The 26,531-nt window shown below is 40.2% G+C and overlaps 1 protein-coding gene across 2 annotated transcripts in view; it reads right to left on the reverse strand.

Moving 5' to 3' along the window:
- Positions 1 to 24,285, reverse strand: part of LOC135205737 (uncharacterized) — an 87,964-nt gene extending 63,679 nt beyond the window's left edge. For both annotated transcript variants that reach the window (XM_064236830.1, XM_064236831.1), the window contains exons 1-9: positions 24,142 to 24,285; positions 22,070 to 22,121; positions 20,303 to 20,384; positions 12,268 to 12,335; positions 12,022 to 12,090; positions 8,893 to 9,007; positions 7,182 to 7,315; positions 2,319 to 2,433; positions 592 to 745 (exon numbers count right to left, since the gene is read on the reverse strand). In XM_064236830.1, coding sequence (XP_064092900.1) covers positions 592 to 745; positions 2,319 to 2,433; positions 7,182 to 7,315; positions 8,893 to 9,007; positions 12,022 to 12,090; positions 12,268 to 12,335; positions 20,303 to 20,384; positions 22,070 to 22,099 — 767 coding nt within the window. In that variant the 5' untranslated portion in view covers positions 22,100 to 22,121; positions 24,142 to 24,285. The remainder of the gene's footprint in view (positions 1 to 591; positions 746 to 2,318; positions 2,434 to 7,181; positions 7,316 to 8,892; positions 9,008 to 12,021; positions 12,091 to 12,267; positions 12,336 to 20,302; positions 20,385 to 22,069; positions 22,122 to 24,141) is intronic.
- Between the last annotated feature and the right edge of the window lie 2,246 nt (positions 24,286 to 26,531).

Genomic DNA, 26,531 nt, shown 5'->3' on the forward strand with positions numbered 1-26,531 from the left:
TGGTCAATTTAGCTTTATTATAAAATTTACTGGGGTGTTTTTGTAGGGCTTGGAACAGATTAGGCATTTTACATGTAAAATGCGGTTCAAGATACGAAAAGCTCATGTTACGAAGGCCACCTCGGAACGGATTAATTTCGTATGTCGAGGTACCACTGTAATCAGTAATTGACTTAGATAGCTAATTACTCAAAATAAAGGAAGGAAGATATAATTATCATCTTCCTTCTTATCATAAAATACAAAAGCACAACTAATCCACCAAGTCACATCACTATGCTTTTGTAGGGAGTGGCTAATAAGCTTTGATCTCAAGGGGGGAGGAGGGGGGAGGGTTGAAAACTGGAGCAGAGTCTAGTTAAATAAGCTGGACAGCTACAATGGAACTGATAAAACATATTGGATGAAAAGTGGGTAAAGAGAAGTGCCATAAAAAACCTGCCACGCATACCATGAGCAATGCTCACACCTACCCACCAACCTACACCCCATACACATTATCTAGCAAAGCATTTCAGTTGAAAAGATATATAAGAATGTACAATATATACATTATCTGGTGCTTAACTTCACTGATCACACAATACTTACCGTTGCTCTCTCTTGATTTTGTCAGAATCTCTTATGCCCTCTTCCATTTTAATATTAAAGTTTTCTGATCCATACATACCCCTCTTGAATTTGTGGTTAAATAATCTTGAAGTAACACCTTCTCTTTCCCATTTGAATGGGTAAAACTGGTCACCTGAAAGGAAGAGACATTCTCATTGAACTATTTAACCTCTGAAAAATATAAGTTCCCAGTTAAAGGCAAAATAGTACAGTTCAAAAATATACTTTGTCTGAAAAGTAAATCTTACTACTGAAATACAAAAATTGCACAGCATTTGGTCAGTCTTGCATGATTATAAACTATAATGCTTCATGATGTCCTAGTCTCCCCCTTTCAGTTTTCTTATACAAATTATTTATCATAAGAGCAGTTGTCTATCATCATGTGACTTTTCCAGTCTTTCACAGGGCTCACCTGAAGGACTTGTTCATAAAATGAGATCTGAAAACTGGATGTAGGTAAAAGTGAAGAGACTACATTACTCATATGAGCAGCCCAAACAAGGGATGCTGCAAGGAACCAAACCAAACAACAATGTATCGTCTATAAACCAAGTCTCTAAGTAGGGATGCACCGATACCCAATTTTTGGCCAATACCAATACCTGTTACCTCCATATTACTGTTATTTAAGGGAATATATATTGTTACTAAAATCATTCTTGTTCTCTGGTTATTGTATATTAAAAGTTCAAAAGTTGAAAGGTCATATAAATTTTAATGAAAAAGAACATCAAGTATAACTATTAAGTATTTAATCCCTTTATTACCTGGATATAGTTTGGCTTATATTATGTCTACCATTAGAAGACTTGTAACAATTTAGGTTCATAGTGCTTACTCGAATTCATGGGGTGACGAGGAATCTGAAATCACTAGTATGTACTTTTATTCCGAGTTTTAATCTATATATTGGCTATAAACAGTTAGCAGACTCATCTATTTGGATTATGAAAGGTTCTAGTTTATTGGGCTTTGTTAATATATTCATTTTAGAAAGCCTATACTAATGACAAAAGTATCAGCTGGTATCGGCCAGTAATTCACCAATACCGATACCGCAAAAACTAGCCAATACCACGATACTTGGGGACATCCCTATTTCCAAGTACTGGAACTCAAATGCCTTACATTATAAGCTGCTTTTCCCAATTCAATGACATATTTTACTGTCATTCTATCTATAATATTGCCATCAATTCTTCTATTACTCTGGCACAACAACAATTCAATTAACCAAAAATGACAACAAATTATCAACTAAAGTTTTACTATGTCGCACTGTACTTTACCTCTACAAGAAGAAAAGACGAACAAAATTTATGATGAAAATGATGATGTTTTGCTAAGATCTCACACATTTACAGTTTCTCTCAAAGTACAATAGTACATATATCCATATGATATACAGAACATCTAGCATTTCATCAATACTAAATTTTTTATATCTTAATAACAAGAACCACACAATATATACCACCACCTTGCCTGCACTGCTTGTGAATACTCCAACACAGTGGGTTCTGGTTACAGTATGCTTCAAGTGGCAAGCTTTTTAAGTCTAAAAGTGCGACTCAGTTGTCTAACTAATCTCAGTTGTCTAACTAATTTGTAACTGTCAAAAACTATTAAAAGATCAGCAAGGCCACTCAACCCTCAAATATGGTACTTCCCAATTATATTTTGGGAAGATAACAACTGCTTACCTTTTATGGTCTTAATAGCATCAACATTAACTCCTTCATCCTGCACAAGTTTCTTTCTCAATGCCTCCCTCTCATTTGGATTAAGGATAGAATTTTCCAAGACGCAGCAATTTTTCTGAAAAAAATAATTGTTTTTAGTCATAGAGAAAACAAAGTTAACCATGCATGCCCCAATAACCTCCCAGTAACATCTCTGAAACTCATGCTTCCTTGACTTCCAAAGGGAGTTAAGTGCTGGAAAAGAAGGATGGACTCAAAATACCAAATTTTCAAGATAATTTTTGCCTTCCCTGAACTGATAAACAAACATTACCTGTGCATCTGCAAACAAGTTCTGAAGCTTACTAACCAGATGGGTCAATGTTGGCAGGGATGGTGTAGAATAGACTGAGGTGGAATTATAATAACATCCTATGCTTTGTATATCTATCAAAAATAATAATTACCTTGAAAATCTCAATGGAATTTGTTCTAACAAGAACACAAAATCAACGTCTGAAGATATGAGATTCCTCCTTAGATGGAACTTTTGTCTCACAGGGTTGACTGGCACTTTTCCAATAGTTGAGGAACGTGTGAAGCTGAGAACCTCTCGTATATCCCGTAAATATCTGCTTATGGTGAAAGTCTGGGGGGGCTGCCAAACACCTATTCGTGTGTATGTGCATGTGAGGGCTGACTCCTGTAACCTCTTAAGCAACCTGGTATAGAGATGTCAGAGTCTAGTGTACCAAGAAGAATTACACTAAAGGAAAGGTCCAAGTCATCCAGGTGTTTCCAATAACAGAATGGGTAAAATGATAAAATTCTTAATCAATTTCTATTTTTCATGGTTAACAAACATGAGGTCTTAACATTAGGATAAAATTCTTCAGGCACCAGCTGGAACCTGGTTAAAAATAATTTTTAAAAAATTATATATGCAAGGAATCTGTGGCATCTGACATCTAAAGCATAGTTGAGGAGAAGCTGGTCGGTGGTGGTACCTCTACACATGAGGTTGGCAGAGAAGGTTGTGCCAAGGAGGAATCTCTCTCAACACCACTGAAAGAAGAGACACACAATCTGGGAAACATTCTGCTTTGAGTCACAAAGGAACTACTAGGGTCATTCTGAGATTCTAGTTTTGGCTCCTGTTCAAGACATGACGGATCCGGGAGAATGGAAGGAACGCATACTTCTAGATTGTCCCAAAGATACTGAAGGGCATCCTTCGCCACAGCAAATGGATCCGAGACCACTGAAGAGTAGACCTCTAGCTTCTTTTTGAAGTGTGTAGTGAAGAGGTATAACATGGGTCTTACCCATAGATGGAATACCCTGTCCACTATGTGCTGATGCAGAGACCATTCCGTACCTACAACTTGACTTCGACAACTTAGCTTGTCAGCCAACAAAATTTCTCTTGCCTGAATGTACCTGGCCGTGAGCTCCTCCGAGCTGTCAATTGCCCACTGGTGCAATTCGACTGTCAACGAGTGAAGTTGGCGATACACCAGCCCCCTTTTGTTCACATACACCACAACACGGTATTGTCCGACATCAGAACAAAGGAGTAACCCATCACCCTCTCTCGAAACTTCTGAAGACCCAGGAAGGCTGCTTACAACTGCAACACGGTGGTATGGAGTTGCTTGTCCTAAGAGCTCCATACCCCCAAGGTCAGGAGCTCTTCCAGATGGACACCCCTACCTTTGGAGGAGGCGTCGGAGAACAGGAGCAGATCCGGAGGGGGTGAATGAAGAGGAACTCCCACTGTTAGGTTCCGGTTGTCCAACCACAGAAAGTTGCTTCTCACCTTTGCTGAGAGGGACCTGGTGCCGAGGAATCTCCTGCTTGGGACCAAAACTCCTCCAGTCTCCACTGGAGATTGAATGTGAAGATGCCTATGAGGGACCAGCTTTTCGAGAGAGGACAAGAGACCCGGAAGAACCTACCACTGGTGGGCTGGTTGCTCCCCCTTTGAAAGGCAAGAGTGAGCCACAATCCTGAATTTCTCTAATCTCTTGTCTGACGGAAAAACACTCGACAATGCTGCGTTCATCACGATTCCCAAGTAAAGAATCCTCTGGGCAGGAAGAAGATTGAATTTCTCCAGATTTATCATGATACCTAGCTTCTGACAAAACTGGACCTTGAACTGAAGAACTGCTCCCCCAAGACTGAAGCACAGGAACTTCCTAGACGACGGGCGGATAGGAATTTGGAAATACTCATCCTTCAGTCTATAGACAGCATGAAGTCATTCTCTCATGGCTGCCAAGACTGTACAGGGCATCTCCATCCTGCACCTGGTAGGGAACCTTCTAATCTGCAAATCAGACTGTGAACCTGACCCAAAGCATCACAAGCAAGCCACAACCCTAGCTGTTGGAACAATTGCATCACCCTAAAGAAAACACCAAAAATAAGGTTCTATAAAGGAGATGTGGTTACTTTCCTAAAATCAGAGATCACAAATAGCCAAATGATCTTCATAACACTGCTGAAAGTGGGTTTGAAAAAAAGGAAAACCTCCAAGAATAAGATTTCCTAAAGCAACAGTTGGATTCTTCCCCAAAAGAATTGCTGGAAAACCAATTGCAGATGAGCTTTCTCTCAGATTGTGGACATGAATGACCTGACCTAATGGTGTCTACCACCAAGCCGAAAACCAATTATTGTAGTGTAACAGCTTGAAACTGGTCTATCAACCAGTGGACTTTTGCAGGATGACACTTTAGGGTACTTAATAAGCTTTAGAATCATGGTACAAAAACTGTAGATTTTTACAAGGTCAATCAAAACTGAATTTTTATGCTGATGACATGGTCACATGCACTAGCACAAATATGCTAGTAAATGAACGAGACCACCTCTTGCGAGTCAAAAAAACAGAGAACTGTAATGCAAACATTCTGTTGAGATGCACATGATAAAGCCCTGCATACACACCACAAAAGTGGTCAATGTAACTCAACTCCATGACATTCAGGAAAGGCATAGGCTAAGTATGTCCCATTGGGCAGAAAGGGTAAACCACTGTCATGCTAAAACTACACTGGATCTGTAGTGAAACTCTAGGAGACCTGGGTGTAATATGCCCACATACAAATGTATCATCCCAGCAATTGTGAATACTGCAAAAGAAGGCCTGTCACACAAACCCTGTCTTACTGTGCACAGTCTGAAAATCATATACGTACTAAAGAGAGGGTAAACTGACTCAACTGTGCAAGCCCAGAGAAGTACTTGCTACCAACAGTCTCTGGCACTCTCTGGCATACACTGAAGGAATCATCTATATAAAAGATAAAAGTTTTTATTTCTGTATGAACAAGTGACAGTTTCAATGACAATTTGGAGGAAGGATGGTGAGCAGTTTTGATTCTTATATTTCTGATCTTGTCCTCCATATATTTCCAAGCCACATAACTGAATGGATAACATTTTACAGTGCTTTAACAAAGAGGCACAAAACCAAGAAAGTTTACTTATTTAAGAAATAAGCACAGTGGAACCTTGGTTTTCGTACGCCCTGGTTTTTGTACAATTCGGTTTTCATAGACTTTTTCTGACAAAATTTTGTGTTGGGTTTTGTACGTTTCCTCGGATTTCGCACACTCAGAAATGCTCCTACTGGGGCCCACTGCATGACTAGGCACCATACTGAGTGCCCAAACAAAGCATCCTGCGTTCTCTTACAACCCATTCTGCTTTTGTGTTTTTTGCTTTTTGTGGTTTTTCTATTCTAGTGCAACTGCTAAATAAGAAATTATGGGACCAAAGAAAGTTCCAGATGCCAGCCCTTCTGTAAAAATGACGAGAAACAATATAGAATTTAAGAAAAAACTTGTAGCAAAGTGTTGGAGGGTGTTGCATGCTGATCACAGTAAGAAAATGCCTACAAGTGCTGCTGTTGGTGAATTGAAGGCCAGCAAAGGCTGGTTTGAAAAATTCAGAAAGCGAACAGGCATACATAATGTGCCTACTTCAGTGATTAGGGACATGTTTGCAAAGAGGAGTGATATAAAAGATTGTGGTGAGAAGTATCATCCCAACAAAGAATTTGTAATCCGTGTCTCTAACATCTTTATTGACAATGCCGTGTTCCACTTTAGGCAAATTTTAAAGGGATGCCTGAAGCAAAGGTTTCAGGACAGTTTTGTTGTGTGACAGAGGTCCTGTGACTCTCCAGCTGGCCCTAGTGCCAGTAAAAAACGAAGGGGGGAATAACTGCCGATAGTGCCAGTAAAAAAACAAACGGGAGAAGTAACCCCAGATAGGTCCTTGATACTTGAAAACCTTCTGGAGGGGGATTCCCCTTCCAAACACTAACCTCTCTTCCTCCACCCCTTCTCTCTGTCCTCTATATGCTAACAAGTCTTCCATAAAGGTAAGAGTGATTAAAATATTAATTATTCGTTTCATTATTCATTTATATTTATTTCTCATTGTTTTCTGTATGTAAAACTTTTTATTCCCTATAAAATGTATTTTAAAAAAATACTTCTGGGTGTTTGGAACGCATTAATTGTATTTACATTATTCTTAGTGGGAATTGTTTTGGTTTTCATACATTTAGGACTTCATCAGAGGTTCTGTTAACGGATTATGTACGAAAACCAAGGTGCCACTGTAGTAGTAGTAGTAGTAGTAAAATACGATGGAACTGGCACAATGCAAATGCTACTTTACATCGAAAGAAAACATCCTACACAAGGACTTGTTTCCATGAATAATAACAGTAACCTATTAACACTATACAAAACACACACTTGAGCTCAGATTAAACCTTTAAATGTATTAAAGGATTTCAACTTAGAAACTGAAGAGGCTGTAGCAAAAAGCAAATTGTATTAAAGCAAAATTTCCAAAACTTACAATATATTTCTCTGTATGTTTCTTTCCTATAAGATGTTGATACATCATATCCAATTTTCCATGAGCTGCACAAAGCATACATTTGTAATACTGGTTTCCCCTTCTATTGATGTACTCCTCCACCATCTGTAGTCCTGTCAAAAGAATACACAATTATAACCAATTATTCTGATGTGATGGCATGTTTCTCACAATTTCCTTAAAATCTAGTTAAAACAACTGCAACATCACCCTCCTCTGCCAATTCTTCCCGATGAAGAGACATGTCTTACTATGAACATAGCAAGTTGTACATGCTAAGGTTCCATGACTTCTCTTCAGGTCCCACCTTAGTTTTTGACATTTGCCCATTTTCTGAGGGGTTTCTCTCCAACTAACTGTCCAATTTCCTTTACTTACTCCGCTTCTTCACCTTATGACTACGAAAAATCCTCAAAACCAACCATATAAAAGCCTATCCAGTACTATATGTGAATTTTGGGTATAATTAAACTACTTTAATTAACAGTAATCTTTTACCCTTTTTGCCCATTAAGTGGAAGAAACAAATCTCTTTGGAAAAGAAATGGCCTATATCTTCCAACCCAAGTTTCTTAAATAAATATTACTATATCTGTGTTACAGTCAACCTTTGCATTTATGACGTTAATATTCCATCAAAAAACTATTCTTCATTATACATGTACTTGACAGATCAGATGCAGTTCATCTTGCACTGCAAACATAATGAAATCAAGAGTGCAGCTTTAATGGATGACTAAGTATACTGATCTGCAGGCATCTGCTAAATGGAGAAGCTTGTGCAATTTTGGGTAACACTTAATCTTCATACTTTATACTGTTCAAGATCTAGATAGTGCTCTTATTTGATTCATCTAGTGTGCACCACACCTCCACAGAATCAGCATCCTCACCATCCAGAACCAGCTGTTACTGGTTCCTCTTTTTGTAAAACAGGAATATGTATTCTTCCTGGTACTAATAATTGGGACTAAGTTTTAAACGAGCAGTACTGACTTCCCAGCACAATGCAACACTGGCTTAGTTTTCTTCCCTTCAGCATTATTGTCCTAAATTGTTCATTGTTCCCTCATTGCTTTATAAGTTATTGTCATCTATATTTTCTTTCATTTCACTTTTTCTTTCCTTTTTAGGCTTTTCCCAAGTGTGTGTTTGCTCATTTTCCATCAATAATTAGCAAAATAGATATCATCATAGTCTTCAAACACCATCTCATTCAAACTAAAGAAGTAAATGACTTCCCAGCAGATTTTAACAGAAAACAAGCATCATCAATGTAGGATAAGTAGATTCATCTGCCAACTCCCTGAAGATCCAGCCCTGTGTGAACAGAAATGGAACTGCATTCTTACAGCAATGTAACTTGATCCAAGGCAGTCAAACAAAGAGTTGGAGAGAAATTTTAACACCAGAGGAGACAATGTGTTCCAACTACTGTATTAAAGTAGCAACCCCATCAGTAAGATTATGAACTGTATCAGTGTGCTGGAAACGCTCATAATACCTCTGCTAACACCGAATAGGGGATGATAGGGTAATCAATATTACAAAGAGAAGTGTCAAGAATTCAAGTTAAATAAAAAAAAAGACTAAAAAATCATATGCAGTCCTGAAGACCATAAACAAGTTAGAAGCGATAAAGACTGGATTAATACTGAACCACCATACAAAAAATGTTAACAACTCTTACCTAAGGGAGGTACACTGCTGTTCAAAAGTCTGAACTGAATAGAATCAGTGGCATAATTACAGGCTCTGGCACTGAAGGATGACACTCCGGTTGCTCTGTTTTTCTTATCTAGATTCTGCAAAAATAAACGGAATTGATAGAAACGTGCTTTAAGTTAAAAGACATTAAATGATACGTAGTTACACCTTATGCTGCTCAATCCTGTAGGCTGTGTGTGTGTTTACTCTAGAAAATATAATAAAGGACCAGAAAAGACTATAATCATAAAATCTGGCTTCAATATTCCCAAAACATTACTGTTAGTTAACAAAATCTACATCAAAACCAAACAAACCTTCTGAAATGACAAATTTTAATCAAATTTGTATTTTCCATACAGCAACAAACATGCAGTCTTAAAGTTAGGATAATTCTACTAATGTCAGCTGGAAACTAGTAAAACAAATCTTAAACTCTGATGCTAGAAATTGGTGGCTTCAGGGACCAGCCATCAGGATGAGCAAGGAAGCCACTCTAACCTCTTCTCACCTCGTGACCCATTTCAGTTTCTTTCTTTTTACCTCCATGAAATTTCATTCTAAATCATATGGTGATACAGTGGACCGCTGTGACTAAATACATTTTTTTGTGGTAAAACTATTAAAATAGTCAGTTATAAGCATTTTTAGAGGAGAGCCTTTGGTGTTTTAACTAATAAAAGACAGTTATAAGTGTTTCTAGAGGGGCATCAAGTATTTGTGGATTTTAGCAATTTGTGGGGATTGCGGTACCTATCCCGTGAATAACGGGGGTTGACTGTATTGTGTGTACTATATCATTACTGTACTCTTGACATAACCTCTTCATCTTTAAACATCTTAAGTATCAATACTATACTTTCATGTCAAGTAAAATGTTAACAATTAAACATTTTCATGCCTTGTTTCTGCTCCCTTATCCAAACTACAGACTCAGAATAGTTTTAAACTCTCAGTGCAGAACTTATGGGAAATAAAATCTTAAAACTGAAATATTTTCAGAGTGGTACACTAAATTTATAGCCAACTTAACTACATTTTTAAAGACAATAAGTCTGTAGAACAAATTACAGCAAGCCCTTTCCTCCACTTTTTCTACCACCAGTGTATATTCTTAACAGTCATCTTTTCAGTGTAAAATGGTAATCACATTTAACCACAAGCACACAAAATCACTTAGATCTAGATTAAATCACAGACCGTCCAGGTGACTAAACATAAGTAAAAAAATATATATATATCAAATGGTATAGTGGGAGCTAAATCACTCTGCTAGAAACCTCTTCAGCAAAGCGTACTCAACTGAGTTTTGTACATAATGCTAACTGGCTTGATACAGATGAGTGTACATGTATTGATGGACTTACTACTGACAATTAGGAGATCAAGGGGTAGGAAAAGGGAAAGAGTCAAGTAAAGGTGGAGGGAAATCTGAATGGTGATTCACCCTCAGTCTCAAAAACCTTGCTTGAGAAGTGTGGGATCTGAATAACACAGAAAGAAAAGAAAGCATGATAGAAGTGCATCTAATATATGTTAAATAAATTAATATTTCATTTTTGCCAGTCGTTTTAGGTTAAATTATTTCACAAATAATATATGTACATATATATAGTACTGTTTAAAAAATATCCACAATTATATATAAAAATATATTTGTATGTAAAAATAAAAACAAAGACTTTCGAACACTTGAACGGTGTTCCTCATCAGTGTGACGTTAAAATGTAATGAAGAGGGTAGTTTTCCCTCCGAAGAGCATCTAAAAAAAAAGGTGGGCGGGGCGAGAAAATGATAACAGCCCATCGTCGAAGTGCTGGTTCGTGTTTATGTAATTCCAATCTCAACAGGCAGTTGCGCTAACCTCCTCGATCTCCGAACCTGCGAAGTTGCTCCTGCTTGCACTGCATAGGTGCCATAGCCGGAAACATCCGCTGGGACGTCGGCTATCTGGAGAGAGAGGGGAAGAGGAAGCAGAGCATCAGGGTTCACATGGTCAACGTCGGTTTTAAAAATAAATTCCTTCAAGTATTGCCTGGCAATAAAACTGTTTAAAAAATAAAAGGGTCTTCATTGGTAAACGACTTGTTATCCTCAAAGATATTCCCATGTTTATAGCGGCGCCTTTAACTAGTCTTCTCACGTGAGAATCGTCGCTTTTAAAAATAATTTGTGCACCATCCCAATTAATTGGGATGGTGCACAAATTATTTTTAAAAGCGACGATTCTCACGTGAGAAGACTAGTTGAAGGCGCCGCTATAAACATGGGAATATCTTTTGAGGATAACAAGTCGTTTACCAATGAAGACCCTTTTATAAACAGTTTTATTGCCAGGCAATACTTAAAAGAATTTATTTTTAAAACCGACGTTGACCATGTGAACCCTGATGCTCTGCTTCCTCTTCCCCTCTCTCTCCAGATAGCCGACGTCCCAGCGGATGTTTCCGGCTATGGCACCTATGCAGTGCAAGCAGGAGCAACTTCGCAGGTTCGGAGATCGAGGAGGTTGGCGCAACTGCCTGTTGAGATTGGAATTACATAAAACACGAACCAGCACTTCGACGATGGGCTGTTATCATTTTCTCGCCCCGCCCACCTTTTTAGATGCTCTTCGGAGGGAAACTACCCTCTTCATTACATTTTAACGTCACACTGATGAGGAACACCGTTCAAGTGTTCGAAAGTCTTTGTTTTTTATTTTTACATACAAATATATTTTTATATATAATTGTGGATATTTTTTAAACAATTTGTTTTCACTGAATTGTGAATTTCTTAACAAAAAAAAAAATATATAGTACTGTTAGACTGCTTGTGACAAACACATAAACAGTGATTCTCCTGGCTGCCAGAAACTGGGGGATGTAGCCTTTCTAAGAGATCCAGAAACCTTGAAAAATTTCACATGCACAAAATGGGTTAAGTTATAGGTAATGGGTTTACTGGGAAAGAAACTGTAAATTAAAAGATCAAGTTATTATCACAAAAGTTGCCGAGCCTATTTTTTTTATTTATTAAGTTTTTTATACTGCACATTAATTACACTAATACAACCATTAAATTATTCTATACATAGTGGTAGAAAAAGCTTAAAATGAAATATACATACTTTCTGATGTCCCCCAGAGTTACCATGTTCCTTCATGGCCTTTTCACTGTTCATTTCTCTGTTACAAATCTGAAAAGAATGAACATATGTCCTAATTCCCATGTAAAAATCCTTAGCTACATATTCAAATATACTATACTAGTCAAAAACTTCACACCACACACACTACTGATTTTTTTTTAAATATTGACATCATGTAACATCTAGACATCAGGAAATTTCAAGGCAAATAAATGATCAACGCACCTGACAAGCAAACTGCATCCGCTTCGAAAGGTCCACAGTGATAAGAAATTCTGGACCATAAAGGATTTCTGAAAAATAAATACAGATTATTTTACTACCATATATTTGTACACTTATAATAAAGTTTAGATGCCTAAAATGCACAATACGTAATGTACATTCACAGTTTTTTTAAATAAAGATGATCTTATACAGTGGAACCTCGGCTTTTGTATGCCCTGGTTTTCGTATAATTCGGTTTTCATAGATTTTTTCCAATGAAATTTTGTCTCGGGTTTCACATATCTCCTTGGATTTTGCACACTTAGAAATGCTCCTTCCTGGGCCCACTGCATGACTATAGGCCCTGTACCAGCACACAAACAAAGCATCCAGTGTTCTCTCGTGACCCATTCTGATTTTTTGGTCATTATTTCTAGTGCTTTATTGAGCTTTTTTTTATTCAAGTACAACTGCTAAATAAGCCATCATGGGGCCAAAGAAAGTTCCAAGTGCCAGCCCTTCTGTAAAAATGGCGAGAAACACCATAGAATTTATGAGAGAACTCGCAACAAAGTGTTGGAGGGTGTTGCATGCTGTTCACAGTAAGAAAAGGCCAACAAATGCTGCTGTTAGTGAATTTAAGGTCACAGAGGCTGGTTTGAAAAATTCAGAAAGCAAATGGGCATACATAATATGCATACTTCAGTGATTAAGGACATGATTACAAAGTGGAGTGATGTAATAAATTTTGTGGGGAACTATCATCCCAACATAGATATAATCCATGTCTCCAACACTTTCGGCAAATTTAAAAGAGATGCCCAAAACAAATGTTTCTGGACAGTTTCACTGTGCAAAAGGGGTCTGGTCCTAGTGCCAGTAAAAAACGAAGAGAAGTAACCCCAAAATAGGTATACCCGATACCTGAAGTCCTTCTGGAGGGGGATTCCCCTTCCAAACAATAGCCTCTCCTCCTCCACTCCTCTCCATCTTCCACATGCTAACTAGAGTCAACCATAAAGATATGAGTGATGTTAATTGTTTATCATCCATTTCATTAGTAATTTATATTTATTCCTAATTGTTTTCTGTATGTAAAACTGTTTATTCCCTAAAAAAAGTATTCTAAAAAAAATATTTTTGGGTGTCTGGAACACATTATAATTGAATTGACTTTATTTCTTATGGGAATTATTGTTTAAGATTTCATACGTTTCGGACTTTGTTAGACGTTCTGGAACAGACTATGTACGTACGAAAACTGAGGTTCCACTGTAAACTGGTACCTCGAGATACGAAAGGCTCAACTTATGAAAAATTCGAGATTCGAAAGCAAATATGAAAAATTTTATGGCTCTACATATGAAAATTGTTCAAGATACGAAAGGTTGTTGCTGTAAAGTCCGAGATTTGCCCGGACCACCGATAACAATTTTGAAACTCGCGCGCCGCCAACTGAGTAGACTCGCCACCATCCCCCCGCTCTCCCATTGGTTCCTGATGCTAGTCACCGCCATGAGATCCTTCTCTCCTATTGGTCAGCATCCCTCCCATGATGCATCTACGTAGCGGCGTGCTTCTTCGGCCACTGCACAGCATCATCTGTATCGTATGCACGCAGTATTCATTCCTTCTAACAATTTCGTTTATTAACGTAAATTCGTTAGTGATTTCATTGTAGTATAATTTATCGTGTTGTGTGAGAACTTTATTACATACGTATACGTACTACATAACATAATTACATACAGTATATACGTAGTCATGGGTCCCAAGAAAGTTGAAATTCACGAAAAGATGATGCTCTCTTTGGAGACAAAGACGGAGATTATAAAAAAGTATGAAGCTGGTATGCGATTGAGTGTGATTGCCAAGGCATATGGCCGAAATCCGTCGACAATAGGCACCATCCTTAAGCAGAAGGAAGCCATCAAAGCACCTACACCTTCCAAGGGCATCACAATTTTGTCCAGCAAGAGGACCCACGTGCATGATGAAATGGAAAGGCTTCTTCTTGTCTGGATAAAAGACAAAGAAATCGCTGGCGATTCGATAACCGAGACGGCAATCTGCCACAAGGCCAGCGCTATTTTCAGCGATTTGATTGCCCAGGCTGAAGACGACAGAGGAGAAGGGACATCAACGCCAACCCCAGACTTCAAGGCTTCTCATGGGTGGTTCGAAAAATTCTGTAAACTGACTGGCATCCATTCGGTGGTGCGGCATGGGGAGGCTGCCAGCTCTGACACGAAAGCGACCGAATCCTTTGAAAAGACGTTCGACGAGATGATGATCAAGGAAGGCTACAGTTCTCAGCAAGTCTTCAACTGTGATGAGACTGGCCTTTTTTGGAAAAAAATGCCACGTCGGACGTACATCACACAGGAAGAGAAGAAGCTACATGGGCATAAACCTATGAAAGACAGGCTTACGCTCGCACTTTGTTCCAACACCAGTGGGGATTGCAAGGTGAAGCCCCTACTTGTCTATCATTCTGAGACTCCTCGAGCCTTCAAGGCCCACAAAATGCTTAAGGAGAAGCTTCCAATGATGTGGAGGGCTAATGCGAAAGCCTAGGTAACGAGACTTTTGTTCACCGAGTGGGTAAATCTGTGTTTCAGCCCGACAGTGAAGAAATTCTTGGAAGAGAAGCGCCTCCCTCTGAAATGCCTGCTGGTGTTGGACAATGCCCCTGCTCACCCTCCTGGCCTCGAGGAAGATATCCTAGCGGAGTATTCCTTCATCAAGGTTCTTTATCTTCCGCCTAACACCACCCCTCTCCTCCAGCCCATGGACCAGCAAGTGATATCGAACTTCAAGAAGCTCTATACGAAACATCTTTTCAAGAGATGTTTCGACATCACCGATACCACAAACCTCACCTTGCGTGAATTTTGGAAGGAGCATTTCGATATCGTATCGTTCCGATATCGTATCGTAATATGCATCAGACTCATCGACCAAGCTTGGCAGGAGATTTCGAGGCGAACCTTGAATTCCTCGTGGAGGAAACTCTGGCCTGATGCCATATCCGCCTGAGACTTCGAGGGATTCAGTGTGGACGAAGCTGGTGCTGCAGATTCAGAAACAGTTGACAATCCTGAAACTGTTTCGCAACCAGATCTTGACGAGGTCGTTGCACTCAGCAATCCATGGGGCTGGTCGTCGATGAGTACAACAACAATGACCTTCTCAAGGAGCACCAAGAGGAGCTTACGACGGATGACCTGAAGGAGTTGGAGGCCATGCAACATAATGTCGTTCAAGAAGAGTTCTCTAGCACCGGCGAGGAGGAGGAAGACGACTATGACAACGGCAGAAATTAAGGATGCTCTAGCTGCTTTTCACAAGGTGCAATCACTCGTAGAAAAGAGACACCCCGAAAAGGCTTTCACAGGTCGTATGCTTGCAAAGTTCGATGACGTTTGCCGAGTCAATTCAGGAACATTGTCAAAAGTAGGCAGAAGCAATCTTCCTTGGATAGTTATTTTTTAAAGAGGCCTTTAGTAAGAGTAGTAAGGAAAAAGGAAGAACCAAGTGATACTAAAAAACAGAAAGTTGAAAGTGGTGAAGAAGAAAAAAGTAAAAAAAATGCAAAAATCAAAAAAAGACAAAAAAATATTTTTTAATTTTCATTTTTAATTTTAATTTTTGTTAATGTGTTTCGTAAAATAACAATTTGTCGAAAATTGTATTTTTCCTAACTATACAAACCTGAGGTCCTTAAACAATAGGAATGGTACTTAGCGGCAGCTGAACCGGTCGTAAGCTTCAAACAAGGGAGTTCGGTAGTTAACTGCTTGTGCCGCATTTGGCGGTCAGCTCAACTGCGAGGAGGAGTCACTTTGCTTTAGGCACAGGAAAATGCAGAGTGAGGGGTGGCATGAGGTGGGACTATATGTAAAGGACGTCAGGTTTGTATAGTTAGGAAAAATACAATTTTCGACAAATTGTTATTTGTTCCGGTACGTATACAAACCCTCGGTCCTTTAACAATAAGAAGACTCACTTATTGGTGGGTGGAATCTGAGTCTTATGAACAGACTGGTGTTCGTCCTATCTTGGTTTCCTCCCTGGTCGTAAGATCAAAGGGAGGGATCATAGCCTCTGCCCAGCTGATCAGGGTGTGCACCGCAGGCTCAGTGGTCAGACTTCTGGACCAAATTTATAAGAGGGAGGTAAGCGTACCTCTTATAAATAGCAACAAATGCAAGAACTAGTTCCTACTTCAAGAGCCAAGATGAAGTTATGGGTTTGTCTCTTGTTGGCTTCCACTCCCCAACAGGGAGTGGTGGATAAAAACTCCTATCCCTAATGAAAGGGATAGGATGGAGCTCGGTTGTGTAGCTCACCTGCATCAGCCTACTCTTCAGCGTAGTGACGACCGCAGCCCTCTGCCCACAGGTAGAGGAAGAACGAAGGAGGAAGAGGAGCCAGTCACACACTCTTTCACTCGCCCATTCATGCAGTCACACAAGGATGCAATGCTGTTCTGTCCGCTCGGGTGCTGGGTAGACTACACAACTTGTTGAGCAGCCACCACGGGTCCCAAGGAAAAAGTGTCCAAGGACCTGTGGGTAATATCCCGAAGGTAGAAGGAAGTAAAGGTGGTCTGGTTGGCCCAAACTCCTGCCTTCAGAACCTGCACCACGGAGAAGTTCTTGCGGAACACAAGGGTTGGACCAATACCTCTGACTTCGTGGGCTCTCGGACAAAGGGTACGGGTGTTGTCACTACCGTCCGTGTCGTACGCCCTCCTGATCACCACATAGCCAGAAAGAAAGAGTGTTCTTGGAAACTTCTTTCTTGGTAACCCCGACGCTAACGAAGAGGCGTCGACACTCAGGCCTGAGGTGTCGAGTTCTCTTCAGATAGTGCCGTAGCGCCCTCACAGGACAAAGCAGCATCTCATCCGCATCATCATCAGTAAAGTCCTTCAAGGAGGGGATCGTGAAAGACTCGAACTGGTCGGGGGACCGAAGGATTTTGAGTCTTCGCTACGAAGTTCGGGACGAAATCGAGCGTCACGGATCCCTATCCTCTGGAAAACTTGACATTGTAGGAAAGACCATGAAGTTCCCCTACTCTCTTCGCCGATGCCAGGGCCAGCAAGAAGAGGGTCTTGAGGGTCAGATCCCTGTCTGACGGCTCTCGGAGTGGCTCGAAGGGTCTGCGAGTCAAACTCCTAAGGACGAGAGTCACATCCCACCCCGGGGGCCTGAGTTCCCTGGGTGGGCAAGACCTCTCGAAGCTCTTCATCAGGAGGGAGATCTCGAAGGAAGAATAGATGTCCACACCTCGCAGTTTAAGGACTTGCCAGGGCAGCTCTGTATCCTTTAACTCCAGAGACGGAGAGAAGCTTCTCTCGGCGAAGAAAAACAAGGAAATCCGCTACCTACTGAACAGTGGCTCTGAGAGGAGAGAGACCCTGTCCACAACACCAACCACAGAAGACGGCCCACTTCCCCTGGTATACAGCTGCAGAGGACTATGAGGTATCCAGCCACCTCTGTTGCGGCGCTGAGAGAAAAGCCTCTCGCTCGCAAGAGATGGTGGATAACAGCCAGCCGTGAAGACACAGGGACTCAATCAACCGGTGGTACCGCTCTACATGTGGCTGGCACAGGAGGTTGTGCCAGGGGGGAATCTCCCTCGGTGCTTCGGCAAGCAGAGCCAGCAGGTCCGGGTACCAAAAAGCTTGAGGCCATTTGGGGGCCACCAGGATCATCCGGAGATTCGAGGTGATCAACACCCTGCTGATCACCTTGCGAATCAGACAAGAACGGGGGAAAGGCGTAAACGAAGAGGTTGTCCCACTGGTGTTGAAGAGCGTCCTCTGCAGCTGCCCATGGGTCCGGCACAACTGAGTAGAAAACCTGGAGTTTTCTGTTGTGCCGTGTGGCGAACAGGTCTACGACTGGATGCCCCCACAGGTTGAAGAGCCTTTCCGCCACGTCTGGGTGAAGGGACCACTCGGTTCCTATCACCTGATCCTGACGGCTGAGCCTGTCTGCTACTACATTCCTCTTGCCTGGAATGTAGCGGGCTGACAGCTCTATTGAGTGTGCCACGGCCCACTCGTGCACCTGCAACGTCAACTGGTGCAGCGGAAGGGACACTAGGCCCCCCTGCTTGTTGACGTACGCCACTACCATGGTGTTGTCGCTCATCAACACCACTGAGTGTCCCACCAAACGATCCCGGAACTCTAGGAGAGCGAAGAACGCTGCCTTGAGCTCCAGGACGTTGATGTGAAGGTGCTTGTCATGATGATCCCACACAACTGCAGCCAGCAACTTCTCCGGAGGGGGGGGGGGGGGGGGGGGGAGTACAAAGAAGCCCTCCTCTTACGAGGTTCCTGTCGTCCAGCCACTAGGCTAGGTCCTGCCTCACCTCCTCCGTGAGGGACACGGGAAAGAATGGCGGGTCTCTCGCCTTAGACCCACACTCCTTTAGTCTCCACTGAAGAGACCGCAAGTGAAGACGTCCGTGAGGAACTAACTTCTCGAGAGACGACAGGTGACCGATCACGACCTGCCACTGCTGAGCTGGCTGCTCCTGTCGAGACAGGAACTGTCTTGCTGCCTCCCTGAACCTACTGATCCGTGAATCTGCGGGGAAGACTCGCCCTGCTACCGTATCGATCAGCATGCCCAGGTACTTCATCCTCTGCTTGGGCTCGAGATCCGACTTCTCGTAATTCACTACGATCCCCAGATCGCGGCAGAATTCAAGAGTCGGTCCCTGTCCTGTAGCAACTGCGAGCGGGAGCTCGGCAGGACTAGCCAATCGTCGAGATACCTCAGAAAACGTATCCCTACCGAGTGGGCCCAAGACGACACCAGCGTGAACACTCGCGTGAACACCTGTAGGGCGGTTGAGAGACCGAAACAAAGTGCCCTGAATGGTACATCGTCCCATCGAGGATGAAGCAGAGGTACTTCCTTGAGGATTGATGGATGGGTATCTGGAAATACGCGTCCTTCAGATCCACAAAAGGCATGAAGTCTTTCTCCCTGATGGAATCGACCACTGATCGTGCCATTTCCACTGTGAACAGAGTCTGGCGAACGAATCAGTTCAAAGGAGAGATCTATCACCGGGCGCCAGCCCCCCCGAGGACTTCTACACCGAGTACAAAACTTACAGCCCTCCACACCAGGGCACAATCTGCGGCTGATGGGGGGCGTGGGGGTCTCTCCGGCTCTCGGGATTCCATAGCAAAGTCAACACTGTATGAATAACACAAAAAACACACGTACTTACGTATCCTTTTGCACAATCACACAGTAATAGGAAAAGCCAAAAGAAGATCTTTATGCAGTGAAGCACACAAAGCATACGACAATAGCGGGCAGTGAGGCGAACAACACGTCTGTCTCCATCGGCAGCCGAAAGCAAAGTGACTCGACTCCTCTCCTTGCAGTCGAGCTGACTGCCAACAGCGGGACAAGCAGTTAACTACTGAACTCCCTTGTTCGAAGCTTACGACCGGTTCAGCTGCCACTAAGTACCATTCCTATTGTTAAAGGACCGAGGGTTTGTATATGCACCGGAACAAGTTTAGTTTATGTTTTCCTTACATTTTTTTATGTTTCGTAAAGTTAAGTGTACGTATGCATCTGCCGTTTGTCCTCCTCTGTCGTCACTTTCGGAGATAGACTCACTCGAAAGGTAATCCACAATTTACTACATACGTACATATGTATGTACAGTATTTCTTGTATATGTACCATGTATGCCAATACACTTTATTTACAGGTATATTAGCAGTACGTATTAAGTTAGGTATTGAATGGTCCAAATTGTTGTAGTATTTCATTGTTTATAGGTCAATTTAGCTTTATTATGAAATTTACTGGGGTGTATTTGGAGGGCTTGGAAAGGATTAGCCATTTTTAATGTAAAATGCGGTCCAAGATACAAAAAGCTCATGATACGAAGGCCGCCTCGGAACGGATTAATTTCGTATCTCAAGGTACCACTGTATTAGTATTTACACCACACCCTTGAACAGTACAATAAACTGAATGCTAGAAAATGCTCTACTTACTGACAGCTTCACTGAAGACATTCTTATTCACAAGGGAATAAGCCATTCCGGTGAATTTCCTCATTACCTCCATAGCAGATTCCTGAAAAGTAGATGACAAATAGAATCACAAACCCTTTTCATATGCAATTCATGAGACACCTTAATGCTGAAGATTTCCCTTATACGCCATTTCATATGAATTATGTGGTAACCTGTCTAATATATACATACATAGATACAAAACAACACTATTTCAATTACTGTGCTGTACATTCTAATTAACCCATTATAGATTCACTTTTACATTTCAGAAGACCCATCAACATTTGTGTTTACCAACAAACTCTCACGATTTTTCTTCCACATGCTCTGCTATGCTACCTTACTTACACTGCCTCTACATTACTCAGACTTGTCCCTTGTTTCACAGTGGTAAACAATGCTGACTACTGCACTTATAGTTACAACTGCCTACTAACCTTCCATTTATGATTTCATTATTCTCAATACACACATTCATGATAGAATTAACAATTTTAAGCCCTTGTGATCAGAAAAAATCTGCCTTTTGGCAGCTAATAAATACCAATATGTTTTCTGTGTGCTCACTGATAAATTACCTATTAAGCATTTGTTGTGCACATTTACAAATTGCTACCATCATGACCACAAAATGCTGAGATTCATAACTGGAGTGATATGGGCATCACAATGAGGAAACTGAAGAGATATGAAGTGTTCAGAGGCTAGAAAACTGATCAAGATCTCAAAGGAGAGATTATTCAATAATTTGATGAGAAAGAGAGAGGAACAATTAGCTGGAGAAGAGGAAGATACGTCAGTGGTTCAATGATGACTAGCTTGGGGGGCCACAAGACCATGAATGAATGGTAATGATAAGGACCTAAACCAAATGTGAATTTTGGAAGACAGGGAACGAGATACAAGAGAACCAAGTTCTTATCAGGTATTTTAACAACATAACGGGAGACAATAAAACAAGGACGGTAATAAGGATGAAGATGATGATATTGATTACAAGGTAAATCTGGGGAGAGGTAGCATGGCAGGTGTTAAGAGGTAGCACAAAAGAAGGCAGGACACTCTTCTTGAGGTATATGGGGCATTGGCCAAAAAGAAGAAGGAAAAAAAGTCAGAAAGGACCAATAAACTGCCTTGAAGTGGATATATATATATGAGAGAGAGAGAGAGAGAGAGAGAGAGAGAGAGAGAGAGAGAGAGAGAGAGAGAGAGAGAGAGAGAGAGAGAGAGATAAATATGGACTGCTGACCAAACATACTTCCTCTGAGATAATGAGATAATCTCCTTTTGATTCATTTCTGCCAAAAGAAGACATAAGATGCTACACTCCAAACATGGATGGATAAATATATATATATTGTATATATATATATTGGAGAAATGAACTTTCACTAAATTATCAAATACTACTAAGTACAGCAAAGGTCAAGCACAGTGGAAAACAGATGTTGGTCAACCTGTAGTAAAAACAATACAGACTACTACAGCACAACTGATGCCATAAGTTCAATCGTCTTTGGGATACTATCCTCTGGCTACATTCTATGACACTGAGGGTACCTGGTGACTGTCCTCAACATAGATAATCTTCTTTGTGCTTTCTAGTTGAAAGTTGGATGATCATTCAGTAATACAACAATTCATTCATACTAAATCTCACAAAAACACACTTAAAATACATAAAAACTCATGGTAAAGGACTTTAATGCAGTACATAAAAGAATTCTGATAAAATATACTTACATTATCATATGGCATTTTCAGGTGAGCCATGATGTATACTGTGTTATGGGACCTGAAAAAATAAAATCAAGTGGTTATGAACATAATAAAAGGAAAACAAAAGACAAGACAGGTTTTAGGGAAAAAAACAACTTAATTTTCAAGATCATCTGCATCTCTCCAAGATTAACAAACAAGAGCTTTTTTATATAGGAACACTACCAGCAAGAGCTGTTGTTTCATATCTCCAAAATTAACAACTGAAGTCGGTCGAGCGATGCCTTGACCGACACATCAAACGCAGACAACTACAGACAGCTTTAGGATTCCATCTAATTACGGTAACTAAAATCTATTTAAATTTGTTTTAAGAAATGTATAATGTGATTGTGATTAACTTGATACTGGATGTTTACAGGAAATGATCTTTAAATGACTGTGAAGGACATTACACATTCATGTCTCTCCCAGGGTGATGAAAAAACACTGGCCCTGTATCATGATCAGTTACCGCTGCAGTGTGGGGTCTGCAGTGAGAGGTTGAAACCGGCATCGTTAGGAAGCTTGAATTTCCAGTCAATGGTTTCTTTGGCACGCTTGTTCCATACAAATAGGTTTTATCTAATTAAATAATAATAACAATAACAATATATTAATGTGTAAGTTAGATTTTACTGATGGTTGAATGAAATGACAAATTGTCTATGAGAATTTGTATTTTTCGTACCGACAAATCTGAGGTCTTAAGAACAGGATCATTTTCTAGCGCCTTGTTGGATCCGGTTAAACAATCAGAGATTGAAAAGCAAGGAATCTGTAAGATCTGGCAATGCATGCACGTTGGGTGAAAACTGGTCAAAGACCACGCACCCACGCTAACGCGTTCAGTCTTTTTCTTAACCACCTAGGTGAGAGTCGTGATTGCTTACTAACCGCCATCCCGGTCGTTTGCCCGTTTCCGCTCTTTTGCTTGGTGGTAACACTGAACATGTTTCTTGCAAAATTCGTTCAAACTGTATAGCGCAAAATGTTGATCGTCAGGGGATGGAACCCAGACATAGGCAACCCTAAAGCTATAAATAGTCGTTAATTGACAACACCAACTCAAAAAAGGGCAGATCTAGGGTGCTTATCCGTGGCGGCCTAGACTATGGCAGTGGCGGGTTTTCTATGCAGTTTTACCTCCTGAACAAGAATTTTAAGTAGTAATATTTATTCGGACAACTGCAATTAACCCCCAGGGGCCAGTACTAAACACGGCGAAATACATTGGACGCCCCAATCCCTAGTGGATGTCGTATCCGCGGTTACGTTCCTTGCAGTCCCAGCGGACTGCTTCTGTAGAAATACCCAAAAAAGGTTAACCTAACTTAGGCCTAATCTAATAAAAACACAATTAACATAATGTAGGCCTAAGCTAATGGAATACGTGACTGACCTAACATCGGCCTAAGCAGTAAAGCTTTGCTTTAGTTGCGCGGCCTGATTCCCGCCAGTCGGTGACCGGGACGCGTTCCTACCCATACGTAAATCGACATTTAACCTTTCAAACGATTCCAAGTCCTAATCTAACCAGATTTTAACGACCTAATCTAACTTGGGGCGTCGTGCTCTGACCGGGGTGGGGTCCTGGGCTCCCCCCAAAAGGGTGGGAAAGTGTCCCAGTTGCCGACTGGTGGGAATCAGGCCAAGCAACTTGAGTAAAGTTTTAACGCCTAGCTATAAACTATCAGAAACTGTGATTAACCTAATGTAGGCCTAGGCTTATGGAGGATGTGGTTAACCTACTAGGCCTAGGTATAGGCTTCATAGTAGCTATAGGTAGGCCTAAGCTGTTAGAAACTGTGATTAACCAACCAGTTAGGCTAATCTAATGTAGGCCTAAGCTAATAAGAATGTGATTAACCTATAGGGATGGTAGGGCCTGAGCTAACATGTGATTAACCTAAATAGGCCTAAGCTAGAAACTGCGATCCTGACTTAAGACAGTCGTAAATTAGGCTCAAGTACCTACCTACTTTCACTTATCGAAACAAATCTTCGGTTTTAATAAAAACAATTTTAAATTCTAAACTTCCAGTAGATATATTTACCTATTTAATATAAAGTTGAATAAGTATACGTATCCTTAAAGTAGTATAAAAGGACAAACACAGAAGGACAACCGAGGACTGACTTCGATACGTATTTTGTATCAAATGGTACTTCACGTCGACCGGTGTCACAGTTACGAGCACACAACATGCGTCCGATACCGTTGACTAACTGCGGTAAAGACGCAAGCCATTTCTTAAATAATACATCTGAATCATTATATGTATAAATAATTGTAACAAATTCTTATATAAATCATAATCGCTCCCATTTATATCGATTATATGATCATTCAAACTCACAGAAGAAGATCACGTGGCGCACAGTCGAGGCAATCGAACACAAACGAACGATTGGCTTACTTATTTTTATTGTTATAAATATTGTTTTATCTCGTTCGTAAATAAAGACGTTGGCCAAGAGAGTGTAGTTAAATGTAATTCAAATAATTTCTTAAATGCTAATTTACAACAATAGTAGTACGTATTTGGTATAGCGCTATGTGAAATATTGCTGTTTATGAGGTTGTCCAGGGATAGAGCTTCAAGGACGCGGAGTGGTAATCAACAATATAAAGATAACGTATTTATTTGTTTGTTTATTTCTGTTTTTTTGACATCTGCCCCTAGGTTGAATAAGACACTTTTCTTTTTTTCGAACGCATCGGCACTGGATGAACGAAAGTTTTGGAAATGTTTCGTTACAGTTTTCCGAAATTTGGCGGTACGTAATGTAAGCTATCAGTTTTGATGTGAATGACAGATTCCACTCTTATCAAACATGCTATGGCCTGATTCTATAACAAAAATTAATTAGTGCAAAGTTCGTCTTTGGAATAAGATGCGTAGTTTGCTGAAGACAGACGAATCATTTACAAATATCGTATACTACGTATGCCTATCTCGTACGCCATTGTTCTTTGTTTGTTACTGATTCCATAGAAATTTTGTAATTTACTGGCGGTTTGCCTGCCTTAAAATAAGACAAAATAAATTTTTAAAACTTTCATATTCCAGAAATGACAAAAAAAACTTTCCTTACTGATACTTACACGATGAACTGTTAAAAAACCGAACAGGCAACTCCGTATCGTGTCCCCTCGATGAGTTGCCATTGGCAACATGAGCACAGCAGGCACACAACAACCAACACGTATTTTAGTAAACAAATAATCAACTTTATATTTAGAACAACTCGTGTAATTAGGGCTTAATTTTCTGCAAACATGAAGGCGTTCCCATCCAACAGAACGTAATGAATAAATATGCAAATAAAACTCCCTTTGAAACTTCAGAAATAAACATTAGAATATCACTAGCTATTTCGCTATGCAAATGAATTGTATACTATAAAAAAAATAGTTGCAATACTATTGTTCTTTATGACGTTACAATCTATGATTTAGATCATTGAAACATGCTTGCATATTTCCACAGTAGATTCATTTTGTATCTTGGATTATACTTCCGTAGAAACACTTACAGACGAACTTGAAGAAAAATACTCCTTTCCTTCTTCATTTATATTGTATTTTATTGTATATTGAAATATTGCTTAGTCTACACGTAATGGGTTCAAGTTTTTTGGGTGGAAAAAATTAACTTAATATTTCGATAAAATAAAAGAAAATTATCGTAAAAAATTGAATTAAAAAAATCAAGAGTAGTTTTGTATAAACTAGTACACTAGTAGAGTACTAGTTTATACAAAACTTAAAAGACGATAAATTTGGTCTTACGAAAGTTATAGCTATGAGAAAATTAAGACATTAGTTCAAAGATTGACAACTTTTTGATTGACTGCAGAGCGGAATGAAAAGCGAAATGGAAAAAATCCCACTTTAAAAACATAAATATCATTATGAATTATTCGATACTGTTTCGATTACATGAAAACGTTCATTTTGTAGTCACTCTAACTTATTTGAGTTATCTTCTAATCAGCCTCTATTTCCCATTTTCTTTTCCACAGTTTTCTTCCACTTCCGTTCTCTAACTGTTCGCAGACCGCACAAAACTGTTTATGGCATCCTTCAGGTTAACATTTTTTTCTTTTTCTTTCCTTTTACCACCGCATCTGAGTTCTCAAAAAAAATTATGTGAATGATTTTGGTTAAAAAGAAGAAGAATGATGAAAACAAAACAAACAGAAAAATTATTTCTAATAGAATATAGCTTATTTATCTTAATTTTCGGTGGCGAAACTACGGGCTACTTGACCATTTTAGCACGCGCCCCGAGTAAGCTGGAGGTCTGAACACGCCTTGTTTCGTTTACAAAGAGGGTGAGAAAAAAAAACAATACTGTCTGGGGTTGAAGAAAAGTTTTACTCGATCAGTTGATAACACTTTTAATTTACCTGAGGCATATGGTTTGTATTAGTAGGACAT

This window comes from Macrobrachium nipponense, chromosome 24 (genome assembly GCF_015104395.2).
Source record: "Macrobrachium nipponense isolate FS-2020 chromosome 24, ASM1510439v2, whole genome shotgun sequence".
Classification (NCBI taxonomy): Eukaryota; Metazoa; Arthropoda; class Malacostraca; order Decapoda; family Palaemonidae; genus Macrobrachium; species Macrobrachium nipponense.